This window comes from Amblyomma mixtum, chromosome 6, assembly GCF_055824585.1.
Source record: "Amblyomma mixtum isolate Tamu chromosome 6, ASM5582458v1, whole genome shotgun sequence".
Lineage (NCBI taxonomy): Eukaryota > Metazoa > Arthropoda > Arachnida > Ixodida > Ixodidae > Amblyomma > Amblyomma mixtum.
The window spans coordinates 150185570-150198126 of record NC_143017.1 but is presented as its reverse complement, the minus strand read 5'-3'; the positions used below and the strand labels follow the sequence as shown (position 1 = coordinate 150198126).

Sequence of the window (12557 nt, the reverse complement as noted above, 5' to 3'; positions counted from 1 at the left end):
CGTGCGTGCGTGCGTGCGTGTGCGTGTGTGCGTGCGTGCGTGCGTGCGTGCGTGCGTAAGACACTTGAAAAAAGAGACGTGGTGAAGACACAATGTATTTGACGTTCCGGCGGGACGAAGGCTGCTCCCGCGGACGGAACTGTCGAATACATTGCTCTTTCACCGCGTATGACTTTTTTCAAATATATAAGTATATATAGTCTAACGTTGTTATAGCGAAATAATGTATACAAGGAGGGAATGGCGATTCCCTTTGGAAGCTCGGTCAACACGCGCCATAACGAAGTAGCCGCTTAAACTTTGTTATTATGAGGCTCGCCTATACTAACTGCCTAAAATACGGCACAATAATATGCGGCACAATAAATTTTCAAGAAAATATTCATAATATTCTGGTAAAGGGCGACAAACTTGGCCGTTATTTGGACGCTAGGAGCAGGAAGCTCATATAGACAAAGCAACCAAACTGGAAGGCTGCTCAGAGCGCCCCTATTGTCGCGCAATTTTTTTAAAAATATGCCTTCACAGAAGCACCGTATTTACTCTCTAATTTCTAGTGGTACCCCAGTTGCCGAACTAATGCATTTCTTAAAACTCCGCAAAATAGAGATGTGCATTATAATGCACCCGGGTCTGACAAGAATATAAGGAGTGATTTTCGTCTCCTACGTTAACGAATCTTCATGCACCCGAAACCTTAACGCGTTTATTTACTAAAAATTCTTGAAATTCCTATGCAGGATGCCTTGAGTGTGCTCGGGTTAGGAGATAATCTTTGAGGCCAATCCGTATCCTTGATATTTTCTGTAAATACGCTACCCACGCGCAGTACGCAGTGTATCCGATTAGTGCACTTTCTTCACAAGGAGCTAAAGGACGGTATAAATCACGGAAACAGTCGGCTTGTTTCTTTCCCCGACTGCAAAACAACCGAGGAGGAAGCGACTCCTAATCCTGCAGCGGAGAGGAAAGCTAGGCCGCGAAGTCGGGGCAGGCAGCGGGCATGAAAACGACAATGACTCCGAGGCCGCTCCACCTGCTCGCTCGGGAGTGGCCAGAGAGAGGGGCTGCGGGAAGCTAAAAGAACAGCTCAGCCCCCCAAGTGGAGGCCGCTGCCCCGGGTGATTATCGCTGAGCAGGCAAGGAGGGCTTCCGAGCGTTAACTACGGCGCGAACGGAAGCGGCGTTCACGCAAGGGCGACGTTACGCCGGCTGGCGTCAGTGCAAGAGGAAAACTTGCCACAAGTTACAAAAGCACCGCGACGAAGGCTGCTGTGTACGGCTGCAGAGAAAATGCGCAAGGAAGGGCGGAGACGAAAAAAAAAGAGAAAAGAATCCGCCGGTAACTTAACCATCATTAACGTAATCTCTCTGCGGCCCCAGAGAGCCAGCATGCATATTCTCGCGTGGGGAAAGCTAATCTCCTCCATCTACGAAAAGTAAGTACTTGCACAAACACCAGAAGGGCAGCTTAAGAGGGAGGGAAATTGGTGCAGGCTGAGTAAGAAAGTAAAAAGGAATCTAATTTAAGACAAGAAAGCTGGAGTGACTGGCATACCGAGACAGAGAGAGAGAGAGAGAAAAACGCCTGTGCAGGTGGTATGTAGTAAGATTGTAAGCGGGGAAAACGAAATGATAAAAATGCTAAGCAATTGGATGAAAGTCGACTCCTGTGCATACGCACACCCAGTTGAACAAAATTTAACAGAAAAGTGAAGGTAATTTACCGTATTGCGTAGTTGCAGGCAGCAACCTTTTCTTTTTATTAAAAAAAAAAACAGAATGCGAACAATGCGCATGTAAATACACCGTCTGTTCATGGATTGAGTTTAAAAAATTGCCTTTAAAGAGCTACGATGCCTATACGCAGATATAACCTCTATTACACTAATTTATAGGGTCGTGCAGCCATTAAATACCATGTCAAGTGCCGTCTTGAACAGTTTATAACTTGCTTAAGGGCAAGCTTTGATATCGTAAATATGAAGCGGCGTTTCTTAAACCTCAAAACACAAGCACTCGTTTCGAGCAATTTATCGGCAAATAAAAACAATTTTCGGCCTAATTAACCGAAAGCACCCAACATTCTGAAAAGCTCAGCAAAAACCGTAACAGAACCCCGTCCGTCTCAAACTACACCTGCACCACGATCTTATACCCTCTCACAGGCTAACGATTCTATTTTCATTACCTTCGACCACTGAACACGAGTTCCTAAGAACGAATACTGGCCACTGTGATGCTGCGGCCGCATTATGGTGGAGACGGCATGCAACAATGTCTTAGAGCTGTGCAATGTCAGTGCGCATGAAATATCCCCCAGTTGGCCGAAATTAAAACCGGCACCCTTCGCTATAAGGCGTCTCCCATAGCCCCAGATGGAGCTTCATGACGTTAAAACCCATGCGCCATTTTGTGTTTGTCGACGAGATGCCTCATCGATAAAGCAGTATTTTGTGCCGTGCCCCCATTGCGGCAGCCTGCAATTCTGCGCACCAGAGGTAGCCTTCAAACATCGCAAGGGCGGATGTGTGGTTCAGTAAAAAAAATCGGAGACGGTTTAGAATGACCAAGCGCGAAACATCGTGCAGTAGCACTAGTTAGGTAGGAATTAAAGGTCTTTACGGGCTAAAGGCATCTGACCTAAAGGCACGGAAGGCATTTACAATGAACGGCCTCCTCCTAAAGGCCTTTACAATCAGGTCTTTACCCTAAAGGCCTTTGGGCAAAGACCTAGGTAAATGCATAAAGGCCTTCATCCAGGTGAAAGCCTGTCAGAAGGGCGGTTGCCCACAACCCGGCGGAAAGACGTGCCGCCTGCCATAAAGCAGGTATCATGGACATACGTCAGGGACATACAATTTCAGGCAAGTACGTCTGCCTGAAATCGGAAAACGCGCCCTATAGATCTACTGCACTAAAGCATTGTCGGTGTCAACTGTGAATTGGTGCCCGCACGGACGGTGAAGGCTGTCCACTTCTTTCTTCATTAAAAAATAGTCGGCGCGGTTTCCGCATCAAAATTTTATCACCCCGCCCCTGTGTCGTTTCTTTAATTTTTTTTTTTACTTTGTTCCAGTAATGTCATCAGCTTCAGCGGTTGAGTACCTGCGAACTGGACGGAGAAGCGGTCACGCACCTACCCTGAGCGCCCCGTTTTCCGCACCCTGTAAAGCCGCACCGACGCCATCTCTCGGGGCGCAGAAGAAGCACGCTAAAACGATGCCGCTAAAAACCAGGGCACGACTCGACTTCTGTTCTTTTTTATCATTTCCCCTCTCTTCCCCGGCGTGGCAAGGGCAACGCCGACTCCAAGACCGTGCAGTGCAATATTCTACTTTTTGTCACTTAGATACGGCTAGAGCGATCCGTAGCATTCTAGACTGCGTGCCGCTGTTGTTCTAAGCGTTTGTGTTCTTTAATGCACAGAAAAATTAGGAAAAAAAATAAGCGATCGACAATGAAGTCAGCAGTGTTTATTTAAAAAAAAAAGCTGAACCTTTTTTTTTTTTTTTTGAGAATTGAACTTGATTCAAGGGGTAGAACGTATCAATCTTGTATTTAAAGCCTTCTAGGTTTTTTTTTTTTTGGTTGCTAACATTTAAAAAGGTTATTAAAGTCGCAAGGACATGAGGCTTCTCCTCACAGCGTTGAGCTGTGCGGACAAGCGCACTTGTGACGCAATATGTGGACAGTTTTCCGTTGCTTCGGCACGCGCCCTGACGCCGCCCTCGAATGCCGCGAAGCAATGCAGTGCGAGCTTCAACTTCGGTCGCGTTCGTTTGAATCTTTCCAGCAAACGTTTCTGCGCTGTAAGTGCACTGCGACCGTTATGGTAACCTCAATCGGCGGTGGCGTCAATTTCTCAAATGCTAGCTCCAAAAAATTTGGCATGTTTCCTCTTCCGGTTTCATAGTTTCATACATTCGATCCCTTTAAAGTTGTTTTATTCTAAAACCTGTTCACTTTCCAATTATGCTCTTGCAGCGACGCATCAGAAACGATGCCTTTTTTTCTGGTTTTCGTGAAGAGCGGAGCGGGAGCAGCGAGTCTTAAAAGCACCGCAGAGTAGCAGGCGATGGTTCAGGAGGTAAAAAAAAATGGCAGTGGCTTAGCTAAGCTATGCCAGGATATACGTAGCGAGTGGTACGGTATATCCCTGGTTACGATTAGTTGCTTTGCTTATCGTCATGGCTACGTGTTAGACATTAAAGATGAGACACGTGGTGAAGTCGGCACGTGTTATTCAACTTTATTGACTGCCGGAAAGACGGCCCGATGACCTGTAAAGTAACACGCGGCCGTCAGGTTGGAGGTGAGCGGCGTCGGCGCGCGGCGACGGCAGCTGTGACGTCACTCAGCTGCTCCTCTCGGTCGGAGACGAGCGGCGCGGCGCACCAGCTGCGCGGCTGTGACGTCACTCGGCTCCTGGCGCATGCGCACAAGTGGCGCCGAAGGCCCACAGCGAAACGGCGAGACTATGGGTAATGTAGCTCTCGCTACAAAAGTATAAAGAGGATAGCCTGGGCGAACGCGCGGTAGCCCCCATGGCTCTCAAAAGTCTTATACCCTACACAGTGCGTGTCAGCAATGGTTTCCCAAACGAACCAGATTACGCGGTAACGGCCACAGCAAGAACTTCCACTAACCAGATATCGACCTGGTAAGATTTCGTCCCATGGCCGACTTACTGCGGTTCAGGTATGACAGGATAACAACTAAATCATAATGCGGTCGGCATTTGTGCTGATCGCGCAACCTTAGTGATATTTCACTGACCGATGACCATTTCAACCCTCGACCTGAAAGCTACGCATGGATACCGGGAATCACATTATTAATGGCGTTTAAGGAAGCTAATCAGTATAGTGTTGAAGCGTAGGTGCTTAACAATCACATTTGACTGGGTTTAAAGACTGCCGGTGGAAGCAGTGAAGATGCGTATGTGTACCTACAACGTGACCCCACTTTTCCTTATATATTTCCACTAAACCTCCTCCTGTCTTTTCAATTCCCTCCAGGCGCCGGTAAAATGGTCCTATTACAATTTCGCATTTACGATAATGCGCTACCCCACTGCTGTAAGTGAGTGCACAACTTTCAAACTATCAACCGGAATGGTAACTTGAGTGGCGAATGCGAAGTGGTGTGCTGGAGCATAAAGACGTGTTACAAGCCTAAAAAATAAGCGTGCTAACGTGCTGTATTTTAGGTAAGGTGCACAGCACGAGACGTTAATTAGCCGAATTGCTTAAACGCTTGGCATGAACGCCAATGAGGAATGAAAAAAAAAAAAACGAGACAGTGAAGTGCTTCTTTCCTGTAGGCGAGTACCGCCTTATGTCGTCCTATATCACCGCTGAAATTCAGCGAGGGTATTAAGGATGATGCTGGTAGCTTCGGCCACTATCAGCGTCATGGCGGCGCCGGTAATAAAGAGGACCTTAGCTCGATTTGGACGAATCGTGGCAAGCGGCGAGATCATCCTTTGGTGCCAATGGAGTTTATTTTTATTTTGGCTATTCTGACGAGTTACGTGCACTGGAGAGGTTGCTTTGCCTGCAAGCTTTTCTAAAGCGCATGCATTTTGGCCTGATGTAGCCAAAATTTGTTGGGCCATAGCGCCGAGGGCAACCACGTTTTCGAAATTCTAAAAATTGATATGGATATTACGGTGGGGGACACACCTCTCAGTAATTAGGGGCCTAAAATAATAGTTATAAAGTTTACTATTTAATATTAGTTAACCAGCCCGGTAGTGAGCGCGTCTTAGCTGTATTCTGATGTAGTGCACTGCTGACAGTGCTATGGCGAAAAAATTGTTCTAGTTCAAAAAGCCTGTTTTTAAAAACAGTTTCTTGCATTAGGTGAAACATCTTGTATATAATTTACGACTTTATTTCCTCAAAATTGGTTCGGGAAACCACCGAGTATACTGCAAATGAAACCGCGACATGGTTGTGTCTTCATGCTTTGGGCTCCATCGCAGTTTATAGACGTCGATATTACTCCGAGTATATCATGTACCCAGTGCCACGAGAAGCCCAGCTTTATGCGTCGCGACAACGGCAGAGCCATCGATGCGCATTGCGGTGCTACTGTAGCAAGACAGCCCGCACATCTTCAGCACACGGACGTACAAGCCCGACTGGAGCCGTAATGCGCCGCATTTGTACATATCGCCTGGAGGCATTCAATTTTGCTCTAGTACTAGATGCCCCTATCTGGAGCACGCCACCCGCGTTTTTCCTCGTTGGTATACTTTAATGGGCGGCACGAAATTCCTCGGGGGGAAATCACGACTCGGTTTTTATTGCCTCCTCTTCGACGAAGCTCGCTACGTTTCCCCTTCCGGTATGCACACAGCACAGAGCCCGTCCGTTCCCGCGCACTTTAACCCACAGCCGCCGGCTCCTCTTTTTAAGATGACATCTTCCTCGCGCCTTTATATATGCTCTCCATATCGAAAACTTCTATTAGGAGAGCTCGCGAAATCGGCTTTCGCGACGATGTCGAGAGTGCTGTTTCGAGGCATCGGCGCGAGTCACTTTGCGGTCTGGAAAAAATGCCGCATAAAAAAACATGAGCCAGCGCTCGGTAATTGCCAAAAGCCAGCGCCACCTACCACTCGTGTATTGAGAGTTAGAAGGTTCGCGTGGCCCCTAAAAATAAGAGATAAGCGATCGCTTGGACATCTGCGTGGTGTAGAGCTTTGCCAAAGCGCTCACGTACAGGGCCAAGTATAGTAAAGGTGGAAAGTGTTTGGCCAGGCTTCCTATTTCGTGTTGTATCAGCTCTGAGAGCAGTTGTACCCTTTCCTGTTCCCACGGTGTTACAGCCGCTTTAGGAGAAGTGCGTGTAGTGGGAAATATGTAGTTTATGACCTGTCGTTGTAAGCGTGCGTCGTTCGCAGGTTCTTTCTTTCATTTCAGGATTTGTAACCTTTCTTTTCATTATGCCGAGTTGTGTTTCTTTTACTGCGCTGCGAGGAAATACACCCGTAGTTTCACGGCATGCTTTCTTCGATGGGAGCCCGATAGTTATTTTTGTTGACGCTCAGTTTATGGAGTTCTTCAGCGGAGTGGACCGCAGCAGTGAATAACTTTATTCATCCTGTCTGATACCCCAGCGAAAACGGCTGCTATGATCTGCTGTTTTGTGAGCATTAAGACAATGAAGTTTTAGCTGCACGCCTACGTTCATGAATGGATAAGTTTCCGCGGGGACCGCAGCCCTGTACTTTTGTAATGTATTTTTTTTTCTATTTCCTGGAGAAACATCTTGGTCATTTAAGCAGCTTTGCTTACGGAACGATACGCAGCTATGTCTGGAGCTTGTTCGGAGGATTTTCTGCGTAACCAAATCTTATACCTTATTGCAGCTGAAACGCAGAATGAGTGGAAACTGATTAGGATGATGATTGATTTAGGATGATTGATCATGACCCCTCTAATGCTATTGCATTCAGAGGGGACCGCATGCTTGTTCCAAGCGATGTAACTGTGACGTGCATGACAGTCGAGACAAAGAAACTTCCAGACATCGCCGCCGCACCCGAAGAGGAATTGGCAGTGTCTGTATTGCGCCCCCTACTCTCCCTGAGGGCATTAATTTTCGTGGTCACGCGGACTTGTTCTCCAGCCAGGACAACCTGAATTCAACATCAAGAATGATGCCAAACTGCGCGGTCAAAAAACTGGATAGACTATATCTGTAACCGTCAGGAGAGTTAATGGTGCGCATGACCACAAGTGGCGAGTTCTCTAGAGCAATCACTCGCAAGTCGACATAGCTATTTTGGCGCGAGTACCATGTCCTAGAAGACGAAGTGTAGCGTGCGAATGAGATAACGCTTTGGGCCTTGACCCCACCACTGACGAATGAAGCGGCGGCGCAGCAGTCACCGCTCTTGAACGCCTTGCTAAGGCACCGCTCAGTTCGTCTGCAAGCAGAATTAGTAACCTGCGTTGGTCAGCGCGCCTGGTGCATAAAACGACGAAATATTTCTTTTCAGTTGCGCAGCCAGTACTGCTACGGTGTTTTAGGCCAAAAAAAATGAGGGACGATCAATTGGATTGGTGCGGAGGAAAGGCTAGGACATTCTCCTCTATCTTGTGCTTGCGTTTTGCAGCCTGGCGGACGAACTGTATCACTACGACCACTACCGCTACACGAACTTGAGGTGACCGTCATCCCTAGAACCCAATTACTAACACCTGTCAGTGAAATGTCCTTACCAGTTTGCTTTCACCGGTGTTTTGTTAGAGCCAGTGTGTCCTTATAGCCGATGTTTCGTTCCATCCAGTGTGTTGTGATAACCGGTGCTTCGTTCTAGCCAGTGTTATACCAGATGACAGGTGGAGAGGAGTCAGAAGGTAGACGGAGAACGAGAGCTCCCCCGAAACGTTACCTGCTATGGTTATCAGGCGGAGGCTTCACACAAACGCTGGCGCCGGACGCCAGACAGCTTTCGCTGTCATGGCCCGCCTAATGCACTCGAAAACACTCGAACACCGTGGTGATCCACTCGTTTATGGTGGCGTTTCGATCAGAGACTCTTGAAAACGGGAGGCTAGTGACGACTCCGCTGGGGTCATGCGGAGAACCTCGCCCTCTACACTGTCTATTCCAGTTCGCTGTGGCGCAAGTACACGCGGATAACATTATGATTAGCCAGCAGGTAAGAATTTGCATTTTCGCTCTTGATATAAGACCACGACGCTGTTTCTCCCAGGCAGAGTTCCATAGAGAGCAACAACTACAAAAATAAAAGATGCGGAAATAAAAGACGCGGGCAAACACCTATCGAAATGGTAACATAGTAGTAAACACATGTGCGGAAACGCACTGCTGCAATTACGACTTCGCTGTGGAATGCCTTTCAAATGATGTGCGCGAACTCTCAAACTTGCGCAAAAAATTTATACGCTTTGCCATAATGTACAGTGCATTTGTTTGCTCACCGGGTGCTGTTGGTAACTGCACCTAGGGGTGCCGGCAAGAAGTGTAATGGCACTGACGCTCGAACCAGGGTAAAGAAGGGCATTAACCAATTACGAACAATAAATTGGGTGCTGAAGCTGCTTTCGAAGGCCGTTCAGGCTTTAGAGGAATACTGTGCTCGGTTATTCTACTTAGTGCGGTTGCTCAAAGAAACGATGGCGCTAAATAAAGCAGTCCAGGTAGCAAATGACACAACTGAAACCATACCAACAGCAATTTGCTGTGTAGAAGGAACAAAATAAAGATGCTGCGAATAGTTAATTTTCACTACTACTTACATGCAGACAAAAAAAGTTTGGCGCATACTTTTTATATTTGGTGTACTGCTTCAAACGGAGGTAATCATTGAAGAGGAAGGGTCGACATGCAAAGGGGTTGTATTTCAGAGCAATGGCGGTTTAATTTTCCTGGGACATTTTTCAAGCGGTATAGGTCAAGGCTTCAAGCAAGGTGTCAAAAGCGCGACTTCAAAATGCAGAGCGACTATCCCTTCCGCACTTTTAATATTTCAGCTCTCGCAGCAGCAAGATTGACTTTCAAAGAGCGGATTAACAGTGTTATCGTAAGTGCAACCTAGTCGTGCGCTGAAATGGTATGTTTGCCTGCAAATAATTGTCAGCCATCAAACAGCTATAGCCTAGCTGACTGCTCGAACTTCCGTACCATTTCGATTTTTTTTTGTCGCATGTATTGTCTGCAGCGCTGACAAATGCGCCAAAAAGGTAATTAATGCAAGATATCTTTTTATGCGCCGTTGAACCCCCATTATGAATCAACACCAACTATCCCAACCTGCAGTTCTTCTAAAGAAGCCTAGCCTTTGTAAAAAAGAAATACCGACACCAGCCACGGGTGCTTCCGTCATCTCACTTCTTACGTTAGACTGAAAATGAATAACTTTTTAGACTAGCAAATTATTGCCACGTACTAGAAGAGACAAAGTGGGCAGTGGCGTGGCAGTGGCGCTCGCGGTAGGCCCGCCTCCATTAAATCATTCCATCCTCATGTGTCATGTAGTCCTGTGTTCATGGGTTTGCCGTCACGTAACAATATGTTGCCACCTGTGCCAGTAAAATGTAATTGTGCACCTTGATTCGTGTGCCCATGTTGGCAGGGCTGGCACAAAGCCACTTTTCCTTTTCGAAGGCAAAATTAAGCATATGTACGGGATGTTTAACCTAAGACTTTGCGCAGATTTTATAAATACGTTTTTTGAGTGAGAAGCGTGCTTTTTTCGGCATAGCATTGTCAGTGGTGTAGATCATCATAATACTGCTAAGGCGTGCTAACTAGCAGGCTGGTCAACTAATACTGAACAGTCAACTTTTCAACTATTACTGTTAGGGGCCTTAATTATTGCGAGGCATGCATTCCACCAAAAGCAAAAAAAAAAACATAATCATCTCACCCTAAGTAATATCAATATCAGTTTTTTGAATTTCGAAAACACAGTTACCCTCGGTGCTCTGGCCAAAAAAAAAAAAAAATGGCTATTTCGACGAGTTACGTGCACTGGAGAGGTTGCTTTGCCTTTAAGCTTCTCGAAAGCGCATGTATTTTGGCGCGACGCAGCCAAAATTTGTTGGGCAACAGTGCCGAGGGTGACCGGCGAGCGTTGCCCCCGTGGCGGAAGCGGGGCATAAGGGACACGAGAATGGACATGGACATGCGATGTCCAGCCCACCCTGACCGCCGGGGTCAGCACAGCGCCCGCTCGAATTCTCCGCAGCGCTGCCTCCTCACGGCAAGTTAGACCACCGGGAAGGCTACATCAACGCGGTGGGATTAAGGGGGGAATCTTACGCTATAAACAAATGTCCTTACTTCCGCGACTGCAAGACACGTTTTTTGTTCCGTGGATAGCTCCATTTCATCCGGAAAGCAAACACGAAAACGCGGAGTTGTATTCACTTCGGCTTCCACTCAAAGTCATGACATTTTAGTTCGAGCCTAACTCACTCCAGCCACTCTGAACTTCCGGCATCCTGAGCGTAGCTAAACGGTGTATAATTCTTTTTTGATGCACTTGAACTGAACCCCATTGCTGATATGGAGGAATAGAAAGCTTGGTTCCTGAATAAAGTAAATACAATAAAGCACGACAGCAGTTTTTTATGCATGAACGACACTTTTGCGATGGGTGCGCTGCTATATAATTTTTATAACACTTGCAGAAGTCTGCCACATTACAGTAGATAAAAAAATGGCTGGTGTTCAACGTGGCTTGAGCCTGATTATAGGAGAGAAAGCTCTGTTAAACATGGTCTCCAATATCTCAAATCAAATGCCAAGGTCAAAGGTCAAGGTCAAAAGTCAAGGTTGGTGTCCAGCGGTCATAGTCATATGATCACGAGGTTATACTACCATAACTTTGGCCGTACCACCAAGCAGTTCAGCTCGGTTTGACCTTCTGAGGCATTGAAGGTCACTGTCGATGTGGTTCCCACTGTCTAAAATCAAAAGTCAAGGTCAAAGATCAAGGTCGGGTACCCAATGGTCATATGATCACGCAGCCATATTGCCATAGCTTGACCCATACCACCGCGCAGTTAAGTTTGGTTCGACCTTGTGAGGAATTGAAGGCCATTGTCTCATCCACATCGACATCGGAAGAACTCTCGCTCTAAAACCCAGCTTTCGGATGTCCTGAGCTTTGTCTGGATGCATCCCCAGCGGGTGAACATTGTTTATTTGAAGAACTGAGCGGCTTACCGTTGGCGCGCCTCCTTTGCAGAATTGCTTGGCCCTGTAAGCTTTAGCATATAGTCGGAAACTTGGTGCCTGACATTTTCAATCTACCTGCGCTCCTCATTGTTTATGGCATACACACACGGCATACAAGAAATCAGACCACCACGGAGCCTGGTAGGCATCACCAATGTGTACCGCCCATGATGCTTCAAGAAACGCATCCCATATATTGCTTCTTTCACATCCTGGCCTGCAATCACATCCTCGCGAAAACAGCTTCAAAGAAAAGAACACCAACAAAGCATATCGCCTTGCAACTTGGATGCATCATCAACGTGCAACACCGTGTCCCGGCGCCAAAACGAAGACACACGTGGAGCTGAGCGAAACGTGATGAATCTTCCAAATGACCGCGGATGAAACCGGAAAGGTTTGCGCATTCCCTGGGCATCAGCGCCTGCTCCTGCGGAAGCAGTGTGTTGCGCGTGTTGTGCACGCACCTTTTCCTTGAGCAGCAGCAGTTCCCGCTCGGTCTGCCACACCTCGTTCTCCAGCTGACGGACGCGGTCGCCGCACGACTGCCTCTTGCTGTTGGCCGTCCGGCGGCAGCAGGCCGATGCACCCGCGCCGGCCGAGCAGCAGCCCGGGCCCGTCCCCGCTCCGGGCTTGCGGGCCGGGGCAGCGCCTGCGGGAGAGGGGAGTTCACGGTCCGGCGCCGCGCTAATGGCACGGCGGCCGCACGAGACCGTGGTGTACACGGAGTGGACGCCGCGAGCGTGAAAGATGTCCCCGCCACTCATTTTGTACGAGCTGGGCGGAAGTCGTTCGTCTCGCCGCGTGCGGCTGTCCTTTTATCGTCCACC

General features: G+C 47.8%; 1 protein-coding gene across 1 annotated transcript in view; it reads right to left on the bottom strand.

Moving 5' to 3' along the window:
• Nucleotides 1–12557, bottom strand: part of LOC149340755 (uncharacterized) — a 42490-nt gene that overhangs the window by 5661 nt on the left and 24272 nt on the right. Inside the window, exon 4 of the mRNA XM_089551176.1 lies at nt 12195–12379. Within this exon, the coding sequence (XP_089407302.1) occupies nt 12195–12379 (185 nt within the window). The remainder of the gene's footprint in view (nt 1–12194; nt 12380–12557) is intronic.